Genomic DNA, 25,004 nt, shown 5'->3' with positions numbered 1-25,004 from the left:
GTAGGCCGAAACATACTTTATAAGTCCACAAACACAAACGGGGGCGATAAAGTTCAAATGCTAAATATAAATATAAACGTATCAATAGCAACTATAAATACACGTCAAGTACCAAACACTTTATTAATTATTACTTGATTATTTACACAATAGCAAGATATAAAGCGCTACAATTAGCAGTTTCTTCCTTGGGGGATTGAGAGTTCGCTCAACTTTAAGTGCATTTTAATATTTTGAAACATTATATTATCATATCAAAGAAGATGAAATATTTTAGAGTGCCACATCCACAGCAAACCACCGCTCATACTCACAGATGGTGCGCTGTTGCTTTCCCTTCAAAATGAAGTCACTTCCTGGAGAATGATATCATTAGGGAAGTGGCTGTTAGTTAAAAGGATTTTAGAAAAGAAAGAAAAAAGACTAACAGGATGGAAAGTAATATTGAGGACAGGAAAAACTTTAAATAGATGACCTATTATGACAACATTTCTAAGAAGATATGAAAATGTTATTTTAAGCATATTGATTTGGGAAAGAAGCATACTTGAATAAAAAAAAAAAAAAAACACTTTCTTAATAAATATTTCTATATAAATTAGAAATATTATCTAAATTTCTAAATAAATGGTCAGTTTTTCATGTTAAAAGTTCATCTGCTCTGAAATAATTTATTTGTGAAATACATGAAATCATTCACTTAATTGTGTCGTGATAAAAGAAAAAAACAACAATATATTTTTATTATATTACAATATTTAATAAAATTGTATAAATAATATTTTTTATAAAATAAAAAATAGTTTTACAATTCATGAAATAATATTTTTAATATTTTTTTAAAAAATATATTACTTTTTTGATAATATTTTATCCAATATATTAAAACAAGATATGCACAATTTTTTATATAATAAAAAGGTTTTAAAATTTATAAAATCATATTTTTAATATCTTTTAAAAAATATATGACTTATTTTTAGATAATATTTTATCTAATATATTAAAACATGATATGCACAATATTTTTATAAAAAAATCAAAAAGTTTTAAAATGTATAAAATAATATTTTAATGTCTTTCAAAAATATATGACTTATTTTTCAATAATATTTTATCCAATATATTAAAACATGATATGTATAATATTTTTATAAAAAATAAAAAATAGTTTTAAAATGTATAAAATAATATTTTAATGTCTTTTAAAAATATATGACTTATTTTTAGATAATATGTTATTCAATATATTAAAACATGACATGCACAATATTTTTATAAAAAAATCAAAAAAGTTTTAAAATGTATAAAATAATATTTTAATGTCTTTCAAAAATATATGACTTATTTTTCAATAATATTTTATCCAATATATTAAAACATGATATGCACAATATTTTTATACAAAATAAAAAATAGTTTTAAAATGTATAAAATAATATGTTAATGTCTTTTAAAAATATATGACTTATTTTTAGATATTTTATCCAATATATTAAATCATGATATGCACAATATTTTTATAAAAATAATAAAAAAGTTTTAAAATATATAAAATAATATTTTTAATGTCTTTTAAAACATATACATGACTTATTTTTTTTAGATATTTTATCCAATACATTAAAACATGATATGCACAATATTTTTATGAAATAAAAAAAATAGTTTTATAAATAATAAAAATGTATAAAATAATAATTTAATTTTTTTTTTTTTTTTAAATATGACTTATTTTTTTTAGATACTATTTTATCCAATATATTATAACACGATATACACAAGAAGACTCAGCATCATCAATAAACCACGTCCACGTGATACAATGGCGGTTAGTAATGTTCACACCAGTAATTTGCAACCGTTTATCTCCTCATTAGCGAGCGTATAACAGTTCCAGCTTGTTTCCAGTAACTTGTGCACTCTGCATCCATTAAGTTTGTTTTATATCCAGGCAGGGATAAATACACTGTGAGTGAACCGGGGCAATCTGATATCTTATACGACTGGAAAGCAGTCCCGGTTCAGGTCCAGAATGGTAGATCATAGATGACTCACGAAGACACGCAGGATCTAATATGAAAACAGGCATAATTCAATGAACAGCAAAACATCTTTGCAAGCTTTCTGGACATTTGATGTCATCTTTTCTCTGTGGACCCATTAGTGTAAAGATGACATCAGTCAAACAATTCATGACAAATGATGTACAAAACTACATATACAGGCCTCTACAGATAAAGTTTTCTAAACATGCATACAGAGACAACAGATCACTAAACTTCATGTATCAAAAGAGCATGTACATTCTTGACAGCTGATGTCTGTCTCTTTGACTCCTGAGTGTGAGATGTGTACAGCAGCACTGTGTAAATCTCTGGTAATGAAACATCCAGCATCTGCGGGCCAGCGTTCATTCCACGGTGAGCCTCTTACCATTGCTAACAGCTCCTTCTAGTGGTCAAAATCTCAGAGGTGAACTAAATCCAGCAGCAAGACCCACACAGACACTCAGCCTTGGGTAAAACAAGAGACAGCATGTATAAAAAACACAGCAGAACAATCAAAAGAAATGAAATATCTTGAGCCTGTGGTTCTTTAAACTCGGTATCACACATCTGACAAAGCGATTTTAAAGCAAAGCAGAGCAACTCATTTCGCAGCATTGATGAACTTTACATATGTGACATGTGCAAATGCCATTTTGGAGCACTCTATAAGGCAAATCAGGGACATGTAAACAGCAGAGGGCCACTTGGACACTGAGCGAATGGCATGATTGAACAATTGTGTCTGTTAAATCTCATCTTTTTTTTCAAATTGTGGTTTCAGAGTTTGGAACAGGTGGGTGTAGATTGCCTATTCTTCAACTACCACCAAGACCACTGTAATTAAAGCTCAAACGAGACTTGGCAACTCAACGAAAGCCTCTCTGCATGAGAGAAAAGAGATTCTAAGCATTTACCACAGTATTTGCCACACACCTCAGCTGGTTTTAATTGTGCACTGCAGTGATTTGTCTTCATGGTTGCAGTCATGTCGCTTATAAGTTTCTAGGGGAGACCAAGGAGTTTTGTAACAGCTGTAACCCCATCAGTTTAACCATTTAGAAACCAGTTACATGGATGAAATCACTTTTTGAGAACTAATGAGGACAGTTGTGTACGTTCAGATCTGGATTTTAATTCAATTTGTGATCACGTTAATGGAGATTACATGATATAATCTGAATCAGCAGGATATCTTGTTTAATTTGATGTATAACATTCACACAAGCTCTCTTGTGACACCTTAAAAACTACTTCACAAAAAGATTTGCATTTGTCAGCCTCTTATGTATGTTTTATACGTTTAGAATAAAAATATGTCCTACACGTTCTTTGTTTTGATGAGGGAATGTCTTTATTTTGTGAACAAGTAAATTTGATTGTCCATATCAACAACGCACTTTGTGCTTAACACTCATTTGAACAGTTCGTGGATAAGTAACAGATTTCAAAACTACTTTAATTTGTAGAAGCCGAACATGGGAATAATATATAACAGTTTGAGACACACACAGCAAAACAACGCAGAGTTACAGGCGTTGAAACAAAACACTCCCCGTTCTCCCCTACTCATATATGTTCTCCGCGCGCACTAATATACGGGTGGTGCCTATCAGCCCAATCGTGTATTCTCCATAATAACGCACGTATACTGTATGTGAGCGAGAGTCTTTATCATGTCACATCCATGTTGCCTTTGACGCGTTTTGTCTTGAATCTGCTGGAAAGCCGCTGAGCTTCGTGCACGAATCTGACGCTAGACCAGCCACAAAGTGCACGGAAGATCTCAGAGGAGCATATCTTCGATTTTGCATGGATTTGTGTTTTGCTCTGCGCTCTTGGCATCACTGCGTAAAAGACTGATCCTATTGCCGAGGGGGGAAAAAAGGCGCTGGCGCTGCGCCACGATCTGGCAAGTGCGCCTCCCTTCACCGCTGTTTGGCTTATTCATAGTTAGGGGTTTGGGTTTGGCTGTTTTTAAAAAGGCAAGCACTGCTGTGAAGTTGATCAGTCTGCTCAGAAAACTTCCAGAGGGGAAAGTGTTTTGGAATCGGAAAGTCCAGAATTTCAGTGCGCAACCAACTGCGCACAAACTGGACTATTGGAGAATACCCAAGTGATTCATTTATTTTATATGTATTTATATGAAAATCCACCGGATTCTTCTTTATCATCTTTTAAAGAGACAATTTTTTATCTTCTCATTTTTAAAACATCCCAACCTGTGCTTTCACTTTGCATGCGGACTTTTTTTTCCCATTGAGTCGAATCTGAGCCAAACGTTCATGCGCTCTCATATCTAGTTGTTGTTTTTTTTTTTTTTTTTTTTTCTTTCTTTTTTTTTTCGCCACCGGACCTCATTCACTTTGAAACGAAGTATGGCTCTTCTTGTGCTGGGTACATTTCTGACGGCGTTGTCCATCAGTGGAGGCTCTTATGTTCCGTGCGAGCCGTGCGATCAGAAGGCGCTCTCCATGTGTCCTCAAGCCCCGGTGGGCTGTCAGCTGGTGAAGGAGCCCGGCTGTGGCTGCTGCTTGACTTGTGCTCTGGCGGAGGGGCAGGCGTGCGGAGTGTACACCGGTACATGCACGCATGGGCTGCGCTGCCTGCCGCGCAACGGAGAGGAGAAGCCGCTTCACGCCCTGTTGCACGGCAGGGGAGTGTGTACGAACGAAAAGGGATACAAACCATCGCACCCACCCATTGGTAAGTTGACTGGAAAGCATTGTGCATTTGTTGCACGGGAACATTGTTGCGTTTAGATCGTGTATCTGGTGGGAACTTTGTGGCTTGCGCTGATCCAGTTTTATTGCGTGCGCATGTTTCTGCATGAGCTTCTCTGTGTTGTGGCCGGTCTGTGCTGCTCACTGCTGTTTTCCATCATATTCCACTGCTGTAGATTATTAGGATTAGTGAAGCCTGTTTATGATTCATCCAAAGCCAATCATTAACAAACGATTTCCAATGCCATCTTTACGCTGCAAAATAAAAAGCACCGTGGTAGTACCGGGTATTCTGAAAACGTACCATGGTATTCTTTGACGTATAATGCAAATACCATTCAGTTACTATTGTATTATAATCTGGTACTTCCATATTTGAGAGCTGCGCATTATAAGTATTAGTGTAAATTGTTTCATTCAAAGCCAAATATCAGCAAACATTACTAAATTTACCATGTCTTTTTTTTTTTTTACCTTGGTACTATGGTATTTTGGACATGTACTATAGTACTACCATAGTACATGTCCAAAATACCAAATAAATGCCATTATTGGAGTCCTATACTACTTTTTTGTAAGAAATACTGAATTGTACCACCTGTGTGTACTGAATCTGTTAAAGTAGCATATAATGTATGTACATACAAATAAACCTGAAGTGAAATTTCATGAAAAAATCTGATTGTGAATAAAAACTATAAAAGATCAATTAAATATATATATATTCTATCATGGCAAAGTTTAAGGCTGCTCTGATGCTGCATTTCATTGGCACAGAAGACTAAGCAGAACTGCATAATTTAGTATGCTCCTCAGAACTGTGTAAAGAGCCTCAAGATGCATAACTCCATACAGTCTTGTTTGGTGCATAGTTAGTGTTTGATTTGGCAATGGTGCTCTATTGACATTAGTGACTCCTCCATTGTTATGATCACACCTCTCATCATTGTACGGTGTGCCCACGCCTCATGATATTCGTTGATTGAGATTCTAGGTTGCTCTGAATTTAGGTCTAAGTCTGTGGGTGGTGTTGAGGGTCGGATTACCGTTCAAAGATTAAACCCAAGGGAAGGAGGGTAGCTGTATTGTGTCTACAAGCCTTCCTATGTGCAAAAATCACACATTTATGAAGAATAACCATGCACAGCATGCATATTTCTTGATATTTATGTATTTGGCAAACGGTTTTATTCAGTGCATTCAAGTCATGCTTTCCCCTGGAATCGAACCCCCAACCTTGGCGGTGTTAGTGCAACGCTCTACCAGTTGAGCTACAGGAACAAAAACAGACTTTTCAGGTAACAAAACTATATCTTTTAAACAACAGCAATGCATGAAACAGAAATTTATCATAAAACAGATGAGGTTTAATTCAGCCGTGGGCTTTCACCATGACCGTTTGTACACAAATACAACCCCCTCACACACAGGTGCACATCAGAAACCCGTTTGTCTCTATGTGAAGTCCTCTGATGAGTGCGGTTGCTGGTTTACCCCTTCTGTGATTGCAGTGGGCACACAGTCGAGCCCTTGTGATTCAGCAAAATGTCCATGGAGCCGATCTATCAAGAGCTGTTCGTGAAGCATGGGGATGAATTTAGAGGGACGCTTCTAGCCTCCTGTGGTATTCGGTTTCAGCCTGGTTTTACTAGCTGGGCAGGACAGACAGAGAGAGAGAGAGAGCGAGAGAGGGAGAGAGGTCGAGCGTCCTTGTCCGCATTAGGGTTCAGAGCCTTTTGGCTCATGTCTTCCTGATCCATTTTTATTCCCCATTAGTTTCACAGTTATGCAAACATAAAACTGAAATACAAGTTTAAAACAGAATCACATAACACGTGAATAGTGTCATACCATCATGGTCTTGAATGCTGGCGCTCACGGTTTAAAGATTCAAAGCTTTGAGCCAAGTACAAAAGGTGATGCCAGCTCCAGGATTGGCAAATACTGCAAATTTGTCGATTATCACATGGGAGACTTTCTGTTTGGACACGCCATGTGGATCTTGGATGTAATTGCCAACAGATATGACTACAGGCTACTTGCCCGTTAAGTCTGCGTTAGCAATGATCGCACATCATAGACGTTCTGAATCTAAGAGCGTGCAAATAAACAAACATAAAGAATCGGGCCAAAAGAACTTGGCTGTTGTATTAGGTTACTTCGTACTTTATACGTTTTATTTACCCACTAGAGCCGTAGCCATAACTAAACAATGATTACAAGGGAATAGAACGCAGTTGTTCTTCTATTGCCTGTCTGTCATCTCATTTTTATATTACGCCAAAGGCCAAACTCACAGAAACATATACTTGCTTGCAACATCAGACTGACATTGACAGATATACGGCTCGCTTCACTGAAAAGAAGCTGAATGGATCTCTTGCACTTTCTGAAAGTGATGCCCGGCTTTTGAAACTTGGTATAATCTGCACATTCTACAATTTTTCACCATAATCCAAACCTACAGTCTACAGCGCTCGTATATCAAGTTGCCCAGTCATCCTTTGCAGAGGAATGCAAGCAGGGAACCTATTTGGCACGCTTGAATGACTTCTTCCAGTAAAGTTTAACAGCAATCTGCCCAGCGTGTATTTGTCATTGGCACCTGGAAAGCTAGCGAGTAACAGCTGTGAAGAAAATCAGCTTGCACAGTAGTCTAGTCTCTGTCAGAAACGTGATTCCCAGGCTGCGACATCCTCACGCTGGGCCCTGCTTAAATAGGAACACATGTTAGGCTGACCAAAACAGTGAACGCACAAAAACAATCTATTTAATCTATGGGTTTACAGCTCACGTTTAGAAAATGAAACATACAGAATGTAAGCAGACAGCAGGGCTGTAACCATGTGGTTTAGCAGAAGACGCCGACCTGTTGAAACCTCCTGTCATGTGCTTCGGGGTGGTGGAGGGGGAGTCGCAGTGTCACGTTTCTTTAGGGAAGGAGAACAAAAGGTGCCTAATTTCTTGCCTGAAGCACAGGTTCAGATGTGGTTCCAAAGCGCCGCCTCAAATTTTGTGCCCTGCAGGATTCTCGAGAGGATGGATAAGATACAGCGCAAGACAAAACCATTAATTTGCAGTAGCTCTGTTACAGTTTTTACACTTGGTTGTTGATGTGGTGACATTTGGGGCTTAGAATCAAAATTTGGCTTGCTCAGGATAGCTCATTTATTCGAGAATGATTTGATAAAGCTCATTCTCTAAACAACACTTACTTGTGTGCATAACAAATGTACTTACTACTCTACTACGTTGACACTGTAATTGCAATTTACTATAATTATTTTTGCAGGAAATTGAAGTAAAAGGCTTACATTTTAAATAATCATGCTGTAGCATCTACTGTTGGATAATAAAAAGTGCAAATAAAAGATAATTGTTATTTGACTATTTTCTCCTTTTTAATAGAAACAAACATTATGATTAATTATAATAAACCATAAGTTTCACACCATATAACACTCAAAATATGCACTATTACTTACTAAGCATACACAACTAGTAGTTACGACACTAAATTCTGAGCCACAAATGAAGCCTACACTCAACTAAACAAGCAAAATTTCCGTCATATTACTCCCCTATATATACAAAACTTTCACATTACTGCTTGTTTCTTCGTCGCTCTCATGCAATGTAAAGCAGTCCTGTCCACTGATAGCCATGCAAATATACCTACCACAGTTGAAATGGTATAGCAAAATCTCTGTCTGACACAGTTCCACCATCATAACACCCAGTCGTACTTCCTACAGTTTAAAACCTTCAATATATCCCACAATGCATCTTTCTCATGGGCATTGAATAATTTTTGGCTTTTCAGCGTCAGTTAAAACTAATTTTTAAGGCCCATTTTACCTGTAGAGAAAAAAGCGGCCTAATAATTATACATTTTTTACTTTAAGCCACACGTGAACAATTACACATCCCCTATAAATGATAATATATAATCTTGAGATAGTTTGGAAGAGGAAAGATTGTACCTAGATACTCTTGATGGAAAGATGCCCTGAGCTTACAGACAGTATCGCTCTCTTGCCATTGTCTGAGCTAATTGAAATCAGCGACTGGGAGTGATCGACTGATGTCCTGAAGAGCACCTCCTGAGTTCATGTTTCGGAGTGTTGATGACATGAGACACGGTCAGGCGATGAAGAGGTGCGCACATGTGCTTTCAGCCTGAAGGGCATCGACAGGTGTCATCACTTTGCATTGTCCTGAATTACAGGGGACTTGTTTGAATAGTAAGTTATATGCTGACTTTCTTGGTTGTAACCGATAGCATACTGCAACATGGAAACTTTTATCCCAAAGTTTAGCTCTTAACGTTACTTTGTAGTTTGAAATTACCCCGATTTGAGCTCGCATTAGTGCACGGTTGCTTTTGTGGTGGTTTTCTGTTAATGTAGCATGCTTCTCTGCTACAGCGGCCTGAACATGTTGTGGACACGGTCCAAGCTTTAAATATTTAGCAGTGGAGTCTTGCCAGGGATGCCATGGTTGGTCTGTGACAATGAATGCAAGACAAAGACAAGCCCAGCAGAATGGCCTGCTTCAAGAACGACTTTCAAAGGAGAGCTAGTCTGAATATTTAACAATAGCAAGACCTAATTCTAACCGGGCATGCTAATAAGAGACTAAAAGACGTTGTTTGAGGCCCCTAAGGATTTCAGAAGCACCTTGTATTTGCGGTTCTCGGTTTGTTTGGCAGCACATTCTGAAGAAAGAAAAAAATCAGACTAGGTGACAACGCAACTCAAAAGGGGATCTGCTTTCATCGTCAGCCCCCAAGCTGTAAGAAACTGTGGATATTCATGAAGTATAATTGCCTAGCGCACATGTAAATTATTAAACAGAGCCCTATCACATGCATCTCTTTTGGCCAGGCTCGCGTCCCTTTATCTTAATGAAAAGTTTTGCAAGACCAAGAGGAGAGACACCAATACCTCTTGAGCATTCTTTCCAAAGCTCATTTGAATAGACAGGCTACACGTGATACGTCTGGTTTGGCCGGGCTCCAGGATCTTGGCTGTGTGTCAGATGTTAAACACAGACCCACTAAACCTTTACAAGCTGGGGACCACGAGCATGGAAAAACTGATTTTGGTCCTCACTCCGAAAAGCCTGCAACAGAAAAGACGAATTTAGTGGTTTACAAACTCTAGGCTTTGCTGATTTCATAAACGCGATGCGTTTGGACCGTGCGCAAGGAGTAAAATCACGAAAACAACCGTAAGGAATTGTTTTTGCCAACCCAGTCATCCTGTACCCTCCCTTCTAAGTCTACATTTCTAAGCCATGTAAATCTCGCTCTAGGCAAACGTCCCTACAACATTTCCATGAGGTGATCTCAATTTCGGTGGCTTCAGGAGTCCAAACCTGCAGGGAAATCTGTACAGAAATTTCAGTCTGCCAAGTCATGGGTTGCGGGATTGATTTCAAAGAGACAGCACCATGCTCTGATTGTAACTTCAGAAGCTAGGAAACCAATTCCTGTAATGACCAGGCACCCGCCCCATACGTCTCCAAGTCAGACAGACTCTTTCACCACCGGGCCACTCCAGAACACCCTGCCCCAGTCCGCAGCAATGTGAAGCACTGGAGCTCAGAGGGACTGCGAGGGCAGTTATCTCAATCATTTCTGCTGGCTGCCTCAGCTGTCTGATAATGCCCTCTTGGCTGTATGCACAAAAAATACTTGGCTTGACGTTCAGGCCTGAATCCGTGTGTCCATTTCCATTCTCGAATGAAGCCACTATAAGATGCAATATCAACAAAATACTATCATATCAATCTATATATTATAATAATCGCTTTGTGTTGTGCTTAAGACAAACCTTTACTCGAATGAAATGCTCTGCAAATGCATAAAACAATTTGTCAGTAATATAGTTTATTTGCATAATAAATGGAATGAACCAAGCAAGTTGGTGCATTAAGATAGAACATTCAAAAACAGGTGTGTATTGGGACATAAATTAATTTAATTTGTGAATAAATTCCATGCTGAACTCTAAAAAATGCTGGGTTAAAAACAACCCAAGTTGGGTTGAAAATGGACAAACCCAACGATTGGGTTAAATGTTCACCCAATTTTTTTTTACTCAACTATTGTTTAAAAATTGTATTGCTGTATTGCTTGCTTGCCCAAAGTATGTCGGAAATTAACTTTTATTTATATGTTTAATAAATGAATATTTATTAATAAGTTTAATGAATAATAATGAATAATGTTGCCTCTAGTAATTATGTGTTTGATTTTTAATTTCCAACCTATTTCGGGTTCATTTTAAGCAAGCTATATAGTCATTTTAAAAAAATATTTGGATTAAATAAAACTGCCCAGCATGTTTGGCAAACATTTAACCCAACCACTGGGTTAAAAGAACCAAATCCCTTGGTTTGTCCATTTTCAACCCAACTTTTTTAGAGTGTGGCATCAGGTTTAGTCTGAAAGGAAACAATGTAGCCTATTATTCACTAAATTATATGATTAAACCACAACCATAAACAAAACACTTCCTATAATAACTCCTATTAAAATGGCATTTTGTATTGCAGATATGATAAATATTCATTTATTAGATGATTTTACTGGTTTGCATGACTAATTTTATCTCTTGATATTGTATGCTTTAGTGTTAATGATCTGTTAATCTCCTCTGGATGTACTATGTTTGGCTTCGCTCTGCATGGTTCAAGTGTTCAGATTTATGAAGCTCAGCTTTGTCCAACAGTATTTGACCTCAGTGGAAAGACAATTTATAAGTAGAAGCATGCATCCTGTGGAGTTTTACTATCAAAGTATATGTGCTTGAATTACTTGTTCTGCAATATCTCCAAATTTCCCTTGGACACATGTAGACAGTTACTACATACACAGCCTTAGATTCTTGTAGAAGAAGGTTGTGGTTGTCATGGTGTTGTGGTTATTGTGACTTCAAAGTTCTTCAAGTACTGCTCTGAGCTGTTAAGGATCCTTTGAAAAGCCGTTTCTGTTCTCACTCATGCACATGCTCTATAATGAAATCAAAGGAATTATTCAGCTGTAAAAACAGAAGCGCATTCAACGTTTAGGCTGTACACCTAAATGCATTTTAAAAAAATTCCCACCAAATTGAATTCGAATTTTGAGGATTTCGACCTAAGGCATAACCAATTGTTTCAAGTTGTTTTGGGTGTGATAGGTTGGGTAGGGGGTGGTCATCAGCTGTTGATCCTGCCCCCACCCTCTGTAAACAAATGCATAGGAAACATTTGGTGGAAAAACAGTTGCTTTCATGTTTACACTCTAGACACTCATTAGCAACCAGGACGTGTAAAAAACGCCTCTAGATGGGGAAAAAAAGAAGACATTTGTCTCGTTTTTATAAATCAAATTTAGTTCATCCAACCTGAATTGTGTCGAAGTCAACTATGGGATATTAAGATCATTGGTGTTTGCTAAGGCAAATTACTATTGCTCTATTGTGCTAATGCATTTGGCAACCAATGTAGCTTTGCAACTGTAAACAACCTAAAATACCCCATATCACAATAGTCGACCAGTTGTCCAACAACCGACTCCATTACACACCACTTTGTCTGTTGTTAGGAAGACAAAAAGTTGGTCTTACGGTGCTCGTCAATCTCAAAATGACTGAGATGGCCAATCAAACAAGGTTGGTATTGTAATTTCAATGATACCTCAAATTGTGAGGCTTATTAAGATTTGCTGATGCATTTCATTTTTAGCCAAGTGGATGATAAAACAAGTGAAAAAAATCCCATAGATTTACATTAAAGGACCGGAGAATTTTTAGACACAACAATATAACAGAGACTAGACTGCAACAGTCGGGTTCTGGAAGTAAAAACTTAATTCAAGCCGTTAGCCTACATTATTTAAGCTTATTTTTTTAAATAATTGTGTTTAACGGTGGAATTCCTGGGGAAAAACTACATTACCCATGATGCTGTGCAGAAAAACACCAGAGAGTCGAAAAAAAAAAAAAAACATAGTTCTTTAGCTCCACCTACTTCCAGGAAGCGCGACGTAATCGAGTCGGTCTCCCTACGCTCTCAAAATTCTGAAATGTTTGTATATATATGCATATTTTGGAATAAACTTAAAATATATTGTTTTCATACATATCAACATTTGTAAATGAGTAGTTTTATATTTCTCCGTCGTTTTTAATTCAGTTATGCTGTTCGCAATGCTTCATGGGATTGTAGTTCTTTCCCTCACTAAAACCGTTAAGTACACAGTCTTGTGCCTTTGTCTTTTTGTCCAATTTTCAAAAACTTTTTTGCTTCAAATCAAAGTTTGTAGTGTTGCGATTCACCTCATAGCTGATTGGCTTGGTTCATGGCTTATTTAACAAAGACTATTTTAAAATGAATTAAAAAAAAAAACTAAAAAAACTTCTTGAATTAGCGCCGCTGAAAAAGTTGTACTGTAAAGAGACAACTGCATAACAACCTGCTAAAAACAACTCAGCGACCACATAGCAACACCCTGGCAATCACTTTAGCATCATGGCTGTGAGTTTTGCACTGGCACTCACATTTTCTTTCAGTAAAAATCTAGTTAACGCTTATTGTTTGATTCTCTTTCTTAGATCATGAGTCAATAGAGCATGATGATACAGTGAAGCCAGACACGACTGAAGACCAGAGTCCTAAAATTCCCCTTAAAATTCCAGATGTAATCAACAGCAAGAAGCATGCTGCCGTGCGCAAGGACAAGAAGAAACAACAGGAGAAGCTTAGGTCACTGGGGCCGATGGATTACTCCCCCCTTCCCATCGACAAGCATGAGCCTGAATTTGTAAGTTGTATGACGCAGCAGCTGCAGTAAAATGATAGCTAGATGTTAAACACTGAGGTGATGATGTAACTCACAATGTGTTGGTCTGACGCAGGGTCCCTGCAGAAGGAAGCTGGATGGAATCATTCAAAGTATGAAAGACACTTCACGTGTCATGGCTCTTTCCCTCTACCTGCCTAACTGTGACAGGAAGGGCTTCTTCAAGCGCAAGCAGGTAAGACTGTTGTTTCTTTTTAATGTATAACACAAATATTTAAATTTAATATGATCATTTTTTTAATCATTAATTAACATTGCCAGTCGAATTTAATGCCGCCAAAGGAAATAGTGAGAAACAAAGTCACTGCAGAACCATTGCGCGTCTCTCAGAAACCTTTCCTGAATTAATATGTTTTTGAACAAATTGGTTCAGTCAATAATTCAAATGACTCACACAGACAGTCACTGTTGCCACCTACTGGTGTTTTGATGTAATTTGCATACAGAGTCACTGAAAAATCCCCTCATTTTCTCTTGTATACTATTCAATTTTGGGCTCTATGAACGCAAACCAAATGATCAGATTATTTAACAAATCTGTAAAATATAGGTACATGCGCACCATCTATTTGCAACATTCCTTTTGCAACTGTAAACAACCTAAAATACACCATATCACAATAGTCGTCTAACAATCAACTAGTCGAATAGTGAGGTCCACTAGTTTATTTACATGCACTGCTCTGCTTGTTGTGAGGGTGACAAAAAGATTTAAAAGTTACATTTTTAGGCTGGTCTGCCTTAGTGGTCTTACTGTGCTCATCAAGGTCAAAACGATTTAGATGACCAATTAAATCGAAGATGGTGGGCGTTACAGTTTACAGAAGCTCAAAAAAAATGAAACCATTCAGTTTTAAGGGTGAAAGAGTGTGAGGTAGAATGTAATTAGTGATGCAAACTAAACTTTTTTGTCAAATGTCACCCTTATAATTCTGAAGTAAAGGCTATCATTTATGTGATTCATGTAAATAATGCTTGAATGTGATGAAACAAGAAACATTAGGGATAGAGTTAGTTCACCCAAAAATGAAAATTCTGTCATTAATTACTCACCCTGATGTTGTTCCACACCTGTAAGACTTTCGTTCATCTTCAGAACACAAATGAAGATCTTTCTGGTGAAATTTGCGAAAATTTGAGTAAAAAAAGTAATTAATGACAGTATTTTAATTTTTGGGTGAACTATCCCTTTAACACAGACTACTTAAGTCTAATTTAAGTCTACTTTAAAAAATAGTCAACTATTTAGTTTAAATGTTAAATGTTTAAATGTAGTTTCAAAACTTTATCACTCCCATTATAATTAACACAGCCATCTACACTGAAACTGCCCATCTTTTTATAATTACATCACCTAGTTGAGGCATTCTCATCGAGTTGGATGTTAAGTTGTGCTTGTTGCAGTTATATGACCCTTTGTCCCTTGTCCACCCCGCAGTGCAAGCCCTCCCGTGGCCGAAAACGAGGCATCTGCTGGTGCGTGGACAAATATGGCGTACAGCTGCCCGGCACTGACTACAGCGGCGGTAACATCCAGTGCAAGGATTTGGAGAACAGCAACAACAACGAGTGAGAATCAACCCACCCTGATCACCAGACCTAGGGCCCACCCTCCTTGTCCTGTCCCACCAGTCTACCCGCCAGTCACTTTGAGATTTTGATGCAAAACGTCAAAGAAACACAACAGCTATTACAAATCAGACTAAAAAGAAAATGTTAAAGTGAGATAATCCACAGGAATCGTTTTGACTGAGCGCTCATCTCTATCTCACTGGACTCAGCCAATCAGAGGAGCCCCCTGCTAGAGCTGAGTCCCGGCAACAATAACAACAACAAAAATTGTTAAAAATATATACATACAATTATATATTTTTATAGAAGCTGGGGTTTGAGCACCATACTGTTTTGTTTAAAGTTAACATAAAGCAAAAAACTACAAAAAAAAAAAAAGTTAAAAAAAAGAAAGAATATATGGCATGTTGAATATTAACAGGGCTATCTTGGTCTTTTACATCTTTTACTGTCAAGGTATCAAATGAGATAGCAGGAACTCTCACTATTTGAAAAATACAAACATTTGTTTTCCAAAAGAAAAAAGAAAAGGAAAACACATGGTAGAGATCTGCTGATACAGTCATCTCTATCTGGCTTTTTTTGGTCATGTCAGAGCACTTATTCATTGGGGAACCTGCTTGGAAATGTGTAACTTCACCAAGTTCAGTGTATGTGTGTACGAGCGTGCGTTTGCACGCGTGCGAGCGACGAAATAGGGCGATAGCTTTCAAAAAAAGGAATGTTTTCTTGTCTTTGTGGCATATCCCTCCCAGAACGTAGTTAAAACCAGGACCCCATTAGACAAATCTGTTTCAGTGGCTCCAGACTTTGTAGCTTACCTAACATGCCAACCGTGCCTATGTAAACAGACGCTGCCACGCAGAGTTACACGGGTGAGCAGAAAAAAAGTCCACACAGAGAATCAATCGGTGTCCACGCCTAGAAAAGAAAAGGCCACTCTGGAATAGCTTCGTATCAGATATTGTGGCATCTGGGCCGAGTTAAAATCGAGACAGATGCTGTAACCCTTAAACGCTCCCAGCATTTGCGTTTGAACTTTGACGGACGTTCACCGTGCAAAGCGGTAGTTTCTTTCTGTCTGTAATGTTTGATTTTTTTTTTTTTTTCTGAAAAACTTTTGTTATGTGCTGTTTCCTTTGACTTCATGGAGGTAATGAAAGTCCACTTATGAGCCATGTTCCTCGACCATGTGGTTTCACTGAAAATGGGTGTAACCTTGGTATATTACCTTTAACTCTAGATTATTGAATGTTTTGCTTTTCTTTTCTTTTGTTATCCTTAACAAACAACCACAACGATCAGGTGCTCAGCAAAGGAGTGTTAGCATTATCAATTTGCATATTTCCATCTGACCCGTCACAGTGACAACTTGCTCATTTGAATGCAGGTCGGACCACTTTTTAAGATCCGCCCACTTTGACTGTTCACAAATCGGTAATAGCTCTTTTGGTTAGCATGATGACACGTTTCATTTGTATTTCTGTATTTCATCGAACCACGAGGCACGGTGGAAACAGAAGGTGTGTTTCACTACAGCGTCGTTCAGTGTGAGTTTCTGTGTGCGAGTCTCAGTGCCTTCCTACATGCAAATACATTTGAATGGTGACGTGAACGTTACACAATAGCCAAGGGGAACGAAACAACCTTTTTATATTGACGAAGGACCTCAATTGCGTTCAAATACAGCATCAGATCTGATAATCCGTTACACTACATTGTATGTCAAGCAGCTATCAGAAATCGCTCCCTGCACCGAGGCTAAGATAGGGAGACCGTAGTCCAGCTAGCGCTAGCTCATTTACTGTTGTTTCTCTTACGAATAAGCTGACGATTGATTTGACAGAGACTGCAAATGTGTGTAATTGCTGACGAGAGTATTTTCAATCAAGCTATACATCACACAGGGATACTCACCGGTCGGCTCTTGAAGAGTGAGTGAAGCCATTCCCTGCCACAATGGGTCCGTCCGGATCTTATTTCAGGGCCCGAATGATCGTAGTTTCACTGCTGGGAGGGGGCTGTAAAAAGTAGTCACTAATCTCTTCAGATCTCAATCGTATAAACACCCATCATAACCAGGCCCAGACGGAATCTGCACATCTGCATTTTCCATATTTCAGAGCTGAGAGAACGACGTTCTTATTGGTAGCTGAAAGCACAATCAAATTAACCAGCGTAGAATTCCGCGTACGCAAAGATTCCGCGTGGGCCTGGCTGTGATTCCAAATAACCGCGGGTCCGCAGAATGTAACCGTTGCAGGTCAAAAAAGAATTGCGAATGACAATTGGCTCTCCAGTAGGAGGTGGTGAGCGAGAGAACGAGTGGGTTAACCAGACTTTCGCAGGTGTCTCGAGTACGTCGTGGAGGCGTAGTCGCCTCTGTTATTGCACAATTAGCCTCGTAGGTGTCTTCACCGCAGGGCGAAAACAGTAATCAGAGTTATCCAGGTCCTGATCCATGCCGAAAGCCCCCTCCCCCATTTAAAGAAAGCAGCTTGCACTTAATTCCTTACCTTGCCACACGTTTAGTGCCGTCTCAAAGTGAATCTCAGTTCAGGTATAGGAGCAGGAGCAGGCCTCGGACAGATACCCTGCCTGAGTACCTTTGACAGGGGCTTCGCAAAGCCCAAGCCTGAGACCCGCGTCATCATTCAGTGGGTTTACCAGTAATACAACTCTACCAATCACAGTCTCTTCTCCATCTACTCTTAATAGACTTTGCGTCTCAGTGATATCCGGGGAGAAGGAGAGCGGGTGAGAGCCTTAAGCGGTGATCTTGTGCTGGGCCTCCCTTCACAACACACAATACATGCTGCAAAAATCATCGTTTTCTTAATAAGTATTTGTGTCTTGTTTTTCAGTAAAATCATCTGAATGACTTTGAAAGTAGTTGAATTTAATTAAAAAAAGCAAAATCATATCTTGAATTGCGAATTGCGCAAACTAGTATGGCCAAAAGCTCAAATGTTTCAAACCAGTTTGACTTACTTTGTTCTGTGGAACACTCAAAGGAGAAGTTTGCATAATGTCCGAGCTGTTCGCTTCAATACCAGAGTTTGACAAGCTTGAAAACGGACAAAAGTAGTACCGTAAAAGTCATGCAACACATTCAAAGCTGTACGAGAGCTTTGTGCAAGAAACATAATTCAATTTCAGTTGTTCATTTAAAATCTTGCCTTTAAAGTCTTGCATGAAAGCCGTGGCCACCATTCATGGACATTCTGCTGTGTTCCATGGAAGAAAGAACATCACGAGGGTCATATTCAATGAAAATAAGTATTATTGTCATACAAAGTTTCGTTTAGATATTTCTACTGAAAAAACAGACAAAAATACCAATTTTTGCAGTGCTTCACACTTCACAGTAGAATTTTTAGACGGACAGTCTCGGAATCTGATAAGCAGGCACGCAACGGCTTTGGTCATGAGTCAAAAAAAAAAAAAAGTGTTTATTTGAAAACCCGGAATGTTTTAAGACGATGCACTATGGCTGAAAACTGTTTTACCTTGTTTCCCCAGGTTGTAGAATCCATCTGGGTGTCATTGTGAGAATGGGAAAGAAATGTCATTAATGTGATTTTGATCCGTTCTGATTTGTAATTAGGGGTAAAAGACTATCGATTGCCAGGACGCAGCATGTTGCTTTTGTGCTTATCTGCTTTCATCAGATTCCGAATCTCCTACTTGGGTAGACAGCAGTGTTCATAACTCATACTACAGTAGAAACGACAGGTTTTCTTTCTTTCTCTGAATGCATAACAGTTTTTTTTTTTTCTTTATTGATTTTCTTTTTTTGTGGATGAGAAAAGACTTGATGATTGACCACCTAAATGTGGCTTAAACTGGCATGTGAAAAAGACCCATTAGTGGCTGGAGGACTCTAAAAATGTTCAGCATTTGGAACTCTTATTAAAAACCAATAAAATGGAAAAAAAAAAAAAAAATCTCAAATTATTAAGAAAGTGAATATCACTGTGTAATATTTATTCAACTTGTAATTTATGTACTCTTTTAACCTTTGTCTTTTTTTGTTATGACAAAGCATTTATTTAAATAAAGTTATGTATTCATTTAAGCTTGTGCAATAAATTTATTTGTACATGACAGGAATTCAATCTTGTTTATGAGAACAATTTAAATAAAGTTTTATCACTAGCCACAGCAGTAACCACAGGAGTTGAGTTTTCCAGATGTCACCATTATCACACACTGCATGCAAATATAACGTCAGCAGACACTGTGACATTTCAATAGCACAATAGACACACACAATCTTGATATGATCATCACATTTACCAAGTATATACACTGCTTGTAAATTCATCAGGTTGGCATATGTTAAAGGAATGTTCAGAGTGCTATCAACAGCAATAACTTTGACTTATTTTTTTAAAGGTTGCAGTAAAGCACATACAATGGACGTACACACTCTTAAAAGGAATAATTGACCTAAAAATAAAAAAATGATCCCATGATTTACTCACCCTCAAGCCATCCTAGGTGTATATGACTTTCCTTTTTCAGCCAAACACAAAGAGTTATATTAAAAATATCCTTGGAGTAAATGGTACCTTAGATTTTGAAGCCCAAAAAAGCACATTCATCCATCAGAAAAAGTAATCCGTGAGCTCCAGGAGGTTAATAAAGGCCTTCTGAAGCGAAGCGATGGGTTTTTGTAAGAAAAATATCCATATTTATAACTTAATAAACTATAATCACTGGTTTCCGGTAATGGCTGTACACAAGTGTGACCTCTGACCTGTCACATGACGAACATGTAGGACGTAGCCATAGTGTAAGCTTAGGTGAGAGTAGATGCCTCTCGCGGTTAATACAAATAGGGCTGGGCAACAAACTCAAGCTCCTCTTCCGCCGGAACTCGTATACGTCCGTAACTGGGAGCCAGCGATTATAGTTTATAAAGTTATAAATATGGATATTTTTCATACAATAACGCTTTGCTTAGCTTCAGAAGGCCTTTATTAACCTCATGGAACCGTATGGATTACTTTTATGATGGATGGATGCACTTTCTTGGGCTTCAAAATCTCGGGTACCATTTACTCCCATTATAAAGGCTTGGAAGAGCCAGGATATTTTTTTAATATAACTTCAATTGTGTTTGGCTGAAAGAAGAAAGTCATATACACCTAGGATGGCTTGAGGGTGAGTAAATTATGGAATAATATTCATTTTTGAGTGAACTATCCCTTTAAATACACAGTTTCAAAAGCCACACGAATTAATCGTGTTTTGACATTTGACTAGTGTGACAGAATCACTTACTGATTTTGTGTGAGGTCGATAGATAGGTCTGTTCGACCAATCGGTGTATGACATCAAAGTACCGCAAGAGCGATTAGAGAGCAGATGGCTTCATGGCTTTTGAATCGCTCTCGCAGTACTTTAATGTCATACACCGATCGGTCTGCACAGCACCGCAAAAACATCCTATTGTCAATCTTCCATCATCGATGTCATCATGAGAATATAATGCCTGTAACTTTAGCATGATATATTTTCCACATTTTAAAATAATATTAAAGTCATCAAAACTATAGAATAAATGGAAGTATGGGAATTATTTAGTAACCAAAATGTCAAACAAATCAAAGCTATCCTATATGTCAGAGATATGGAAATGTAGTCACATTTGAAAAAAATTCAACAGATCAAACATGTTTTCACTGATTAATGCATGCAAGTGCTTTAACAAAAACACATTATTATTATTTTTTATTTTTTATTTTTTTTATTTAAACCCATGCTGGCCCAATTTACTTCAATGATAAGTGTCATACTGTAATCATTAAAATGAAAAGATAAAAAAAAAAATATATATATATATATATATATATATATATATATATATATATATATATATATACACACACACTCCTTAACACTCCTTTATTAGGACAGAAGACACACATAAGGTCCAGTCCATTGGGAATCTATGACACATGCACACATTGTTCATCTGCTAATTCAATTGTCTTCATTGTTGAATCAGGATTTGGGTGATTAACAGAGGAGCCCAGAGGAATGGAGCGTTACAGGATACAGGTTTATTTTGGGTGAAGACTTACTGCATTTAAACTCTGCCCAGAGGCAAGGCACCTGGCTTTCCACAGAAGTCAAAGAGATTGCTCAGGAACAAGGAAGTCATTTACCAAGAGCCCCAACATCAAGGGGGGGGGGGGGGGGGGGGCGGATGGCGGGATCTCTGACCGACAGAAAGGAGTCCCAACTTCTCCATTCAAATAAGCGAGGAAGCCAACGGTACGGATAGATTATGTGGAGCCGTGTTTTATCACAAAGCTCCAGGGCAAGTCAGCACAACATTTCATGACTGCTTGGACTCGAGCATCAAGCCAAAGAGGCAAAAGTGCCACTGATAAGAGCCTATATTGCAAAACATTGATGATAAATAGGTGGGCATTTCTAACATGTTTTCTTGTGATTTCATATTCTGCTTCAGACCTCAAGCAGATGACTGGCAAAATTAAATATGTGCATTTTATGTGTGAAATAAGTACTAGATAGTGTTTGGGGTCTAACAAGACTTTAGTCGCCTCAAGGTAATGGCTAATGCAGACATACAGGTGAAGTTCTTCCTGGGATAACTCAGGTTTACGGACTCCAGATTTAATGGATCAGGACATCGTCTGTTCATTTGTAAGAGCCAGATCAAGGATGGGGAAACGAAGCAGACCCGGAGAGGAACACGTGTCGGCGATTTGATTTGTGGGGCAGTGAACATGACAATTACTATAGCCTTCAAAGAAACTGACAACTGCGTTTTAGACTTCAAAGCACTCACGTCCCTTTTATCGCGCAATTAGTTGAACAACTATAGATGGCTGCATCTTATCACAACATGTGGCTCTCCACACCACTCTTTCGCCTGAGAACACAATGATTAGAGTTTAGCTTTTCATCCTCGGCCGGTCCCTGCGTGAGGCACACCGCTGCTGTTCGCTCCTGTAATATTCTTGAGATTCACATTCTGCTTTGTTTTAAGAAAGGAATGCCAGGACAGATGTGATAAGTGCAGATAAACTACTATACACAAGGGGAAGCTTAAGGTGGATCTCTTACTGACAATCTCTCTGTAGACCAAACGGAACCAGAATCATGTGCGCTGCCAAAGTATACATAATAAGAGAAGGCTCTAAGTTTATACAGATAAAATGAAAAAAAAAAAAAATAGAGAGAGACAATGATCTTGATTCTACTCACAGTCATAATCACAGGGATAATCTGGCCTGAAGACGCCAAAAGTTGGTTGACAACTGAAGCTCAGAAGACAGGATTCCCACACCTTTTGACCAATGAATTTCCATAAGTTTTCCATTTGCTTGCTTTTACTGAATAAAGCTTTTTCCAGGATTTTTCTCTATATAGTGGACTTCAGTGGGGTACAATGGGTTTAAGGTCCAAATTGTGGTTTCAGTGCAGCTTCAAAGGGCTCTACACGATCCCAGACGAGGAATAAGGGTCTTATCTAGCGAAATGATTGGTCATTTTCTAAAAAAAAAAAAAAAAAAAAAAAAAAATAATAATAATAATGTACTTTTTAACCACAAATGCTCATCTTGCACTGCTTTGCGATGTGCCACACATTACGTAATCACGTTGGAAAGGTCACTCGTGAATCCTGGAATGTTTTCCTTAATTTCTTTTCGACTGAAGAAAGATAGACATGAACATCTTGGATGACATGGGGGTGAGTAAATTATCAGGAAATTTTAATTTAGAAGTGAACTAATCCTTTAATGATTTGCTTGTCTACCACAATTACATCTTTGGATAATTTATATATATATATATATATATATAAATATATATATATATATATATATATATATATATATATATATACTAATTTAAAATTAGAAATATGATTTTTAAAATTTGGAAATGCATAAAATCGTATTTCTATATATAAAATTGTGATTTCTTGGCATGGAAAAGCTGTGAAAATGTATAAAATAATTTCATAAATTCTTATACGATTTATACATTTCCACGCCAAGAAATCACAATTTTAAAAATACCATAATATTATTATTGGATGTTCCTTGAAACCATGAAAAGATGAGGTCTAGGTAATCACCACACACAAAAAACTTCAGGACGGGCTTATGATTTGTGTGCATGGAAAACATTAACAAGACAACTCAAAACCCAACAAAGAAATCATAAAAAAATGCATAGAAAGAAAACCCGACAAATGAGGTAATACATTTAATCATGCTGGATTTTATTACAAGAATTTAAAACCAATGTCTATTTTTGCATGCATTTATGGCTTTTTCCATTGCAGTTGTACAGAAAACTCAGTTCATGCACCATTCGCATGACAGTGGACACATGCTTGGAGTAATGTATGTTATTTAAAACCACCGCATCTCGTGACACACAGGATACGCAATGAAATAAAGAAAAAAAAAAAAAAAAAAAGGCATGTGAGATGCTGGCATGGTACATGGCTTTGGATTTGCTCAAGAAATTCCCCCTGTCATTTGTGTGAGACTCTCCAAATGCAGAGACCCGCTCTGACAGTTTTACACTGCACCAGATGGCAAGCAATCCTTCCCACCGTCACACTGGCTCCAGGCATGGCACAGCATCGAAACGTTACACAAGTACACACAAACACACACACACACACGCACACATGAACACTTCCATCCCATCGGAACCGCTCTGGCAAATCAATATGCCCGAAAACCACAGGGATTGGTTTCGCACTGTTTTCAAAGTAGGCCAAACTCGAGCTACCGTAAAATTTACTGTACCACCGGAGGCTAGGCAGCATTCTATTTTGGAAACAAACCAAAACGGAAAACTCGTAACCCGTGTCTCAGCAAATCTATCTGTGAGGCACCAAAATCACACGAGGGGCAGTTTGTAGCGGTAGTTAGCACAATGCTAACTAGGTAATGTAAATACATGCTAGCTACTACTAAAGGCGAGCGAGATGTGGTAATGCTGTGAAAGCTACTGGAGGTTAATGTGTTAATATATCATAAAGACTAAGCTACAAAAGCAAACGCTGGGCTGAACACTGTCTAACACGTTAGGATCAATGCTAAAGCTTAATCGACTTCTATTTCTGGATTGAGCTGTTCAATTCAATGCTCACAGTGAGGGAGAGGATGGGAAAGAGAGAGACAGATGGGGAAGAGATAAAAAGAGTAAGAGATATGGGTACTAAATGAAAATATAACTTAATCAAGGGATGTTACAGCAGCTGCCACCCCTTTACAACCCTTAACTGTCATTCACATTGACAATAAGGTCACATACAGTGGCACCCAAAAGTCTAAGGCGAGGCTACATTGAAAATATGGGAATCGAAATTTCAAAAGTTTAAATTTATGAGCAGCACCTGGGTACTGATCAGATTTTCAAAAGCTATGGCCATTTACACAGGCCACCAATAACGTCAGAACATGCAGCAGTAGGAACGCCCAGAACAATCCAACAGTACATCGATCTGGGGACCTCCAGCGATAAAACCACTGTTCGTGTGAACAGGCAGTTACAGATCACACCTGCTAACAGAGCGATGTAACCCATTAAATCCCACTGGCCATATCTATTTAGTTTTGATTTTGGAAAATGAGTAAGATTTTTTTTGTTGTTGTTGTTGATGCTTTTATTCAGCAAGGATGCATTATATTGATGAAAAGTGACAGTAAAGACATAGGGGCCCTATCAGACACCTGGCACAATGCGACGCTAGGTGCAACGCAAGTGTTTTTTGCTAGTTTCAGCCCAAAGCAGTTATCATTTTTA

The 25,004-nt window shown here is 37.9% G+C and overlaps 1 protein-coding gene across 2 annotated transcripts; it reads left to right on the top strand.

The window, feature by feature from the left end:
- Positions 1–3,701: 3,701 nt before the first annotated feature.
- igfbp5b (insulin-like growth factor binding protein 5b) lies at positions 3,702–19,301 on the top strand. Of its 2 annotated transcripts, none has more exons than XM_048194578.1 (4): positions 3,702–4,754; positions 13,459–13,583; positions 13,678–13,797; positions 15,061–19,301. In XM_048194578.1, exons 1-4 carry the CDS (start codon positions 4,427–4,429, stop codon positions 15,193–15,195), a joined length of 708 nt encoding a protein of 235 aa, XP_048050535.1. In that variant the 5' UTR covers positions 3,702–4,426; the 3' UTR covers positions 15,196–19,301. The 2 variants fall into 2 exon arrangements, with proteins under 2 accessions (XP_048050535.1, XP_048050534.1); XM_048194577.1 differs by having other exon boundaries at positions 3,728–4,754; positions 13,375–13,583.
- The last annotated feature ends 5,703 nt before the right edge of the window (positions 19,302–25,004 follow it).

This window comes from Megalobrama amblycephala, linkage group LG6 (genome assembly GCF_018812025.1).
Source record: "Megalobrama amblycephala isolate DHTTF-2021 linkage group LG6, ASM1881202v1, whole genome shotgun sequence".
Lineage (NCBI taxonomy): Eukaryota > Metazoa > Chordata > Actinopteri > Cypriniformes > Xenocyprididae > Megalobrama > Megalobrama amblycephala.
The sequence above is the reverse complement of the archived record's forward strand: the minus strand, read 5'-3'. Positions and strand labels throughout refer to the sequence as shown.

Excerpts from the sequence above, each read along its gene's own strand:
- igfbp5b (XM_048194577.1), top strand. The coding sequence starts at position 4,427 with ATGGCTCTTCTTGTGCTGGGTACATTTCTGACGGCGTTGTCCATCAGT. Across the intron at positions 4,755-13,374 it reads ACCATCGCACCCACCCATTG|ATCATGAGTCAATAGAGCAT; the intron begins GTAAGTTGACTG and ends TCTCTTTCTTAG. Across the intron at positions 13,584-13,677 it reads ACAAGCATGAGCCTGAATTT|GGTCCCTGCAGAAGGAAGCT; the intron begins GTAAGTTGTATG and ends GGTCTGACGCAG.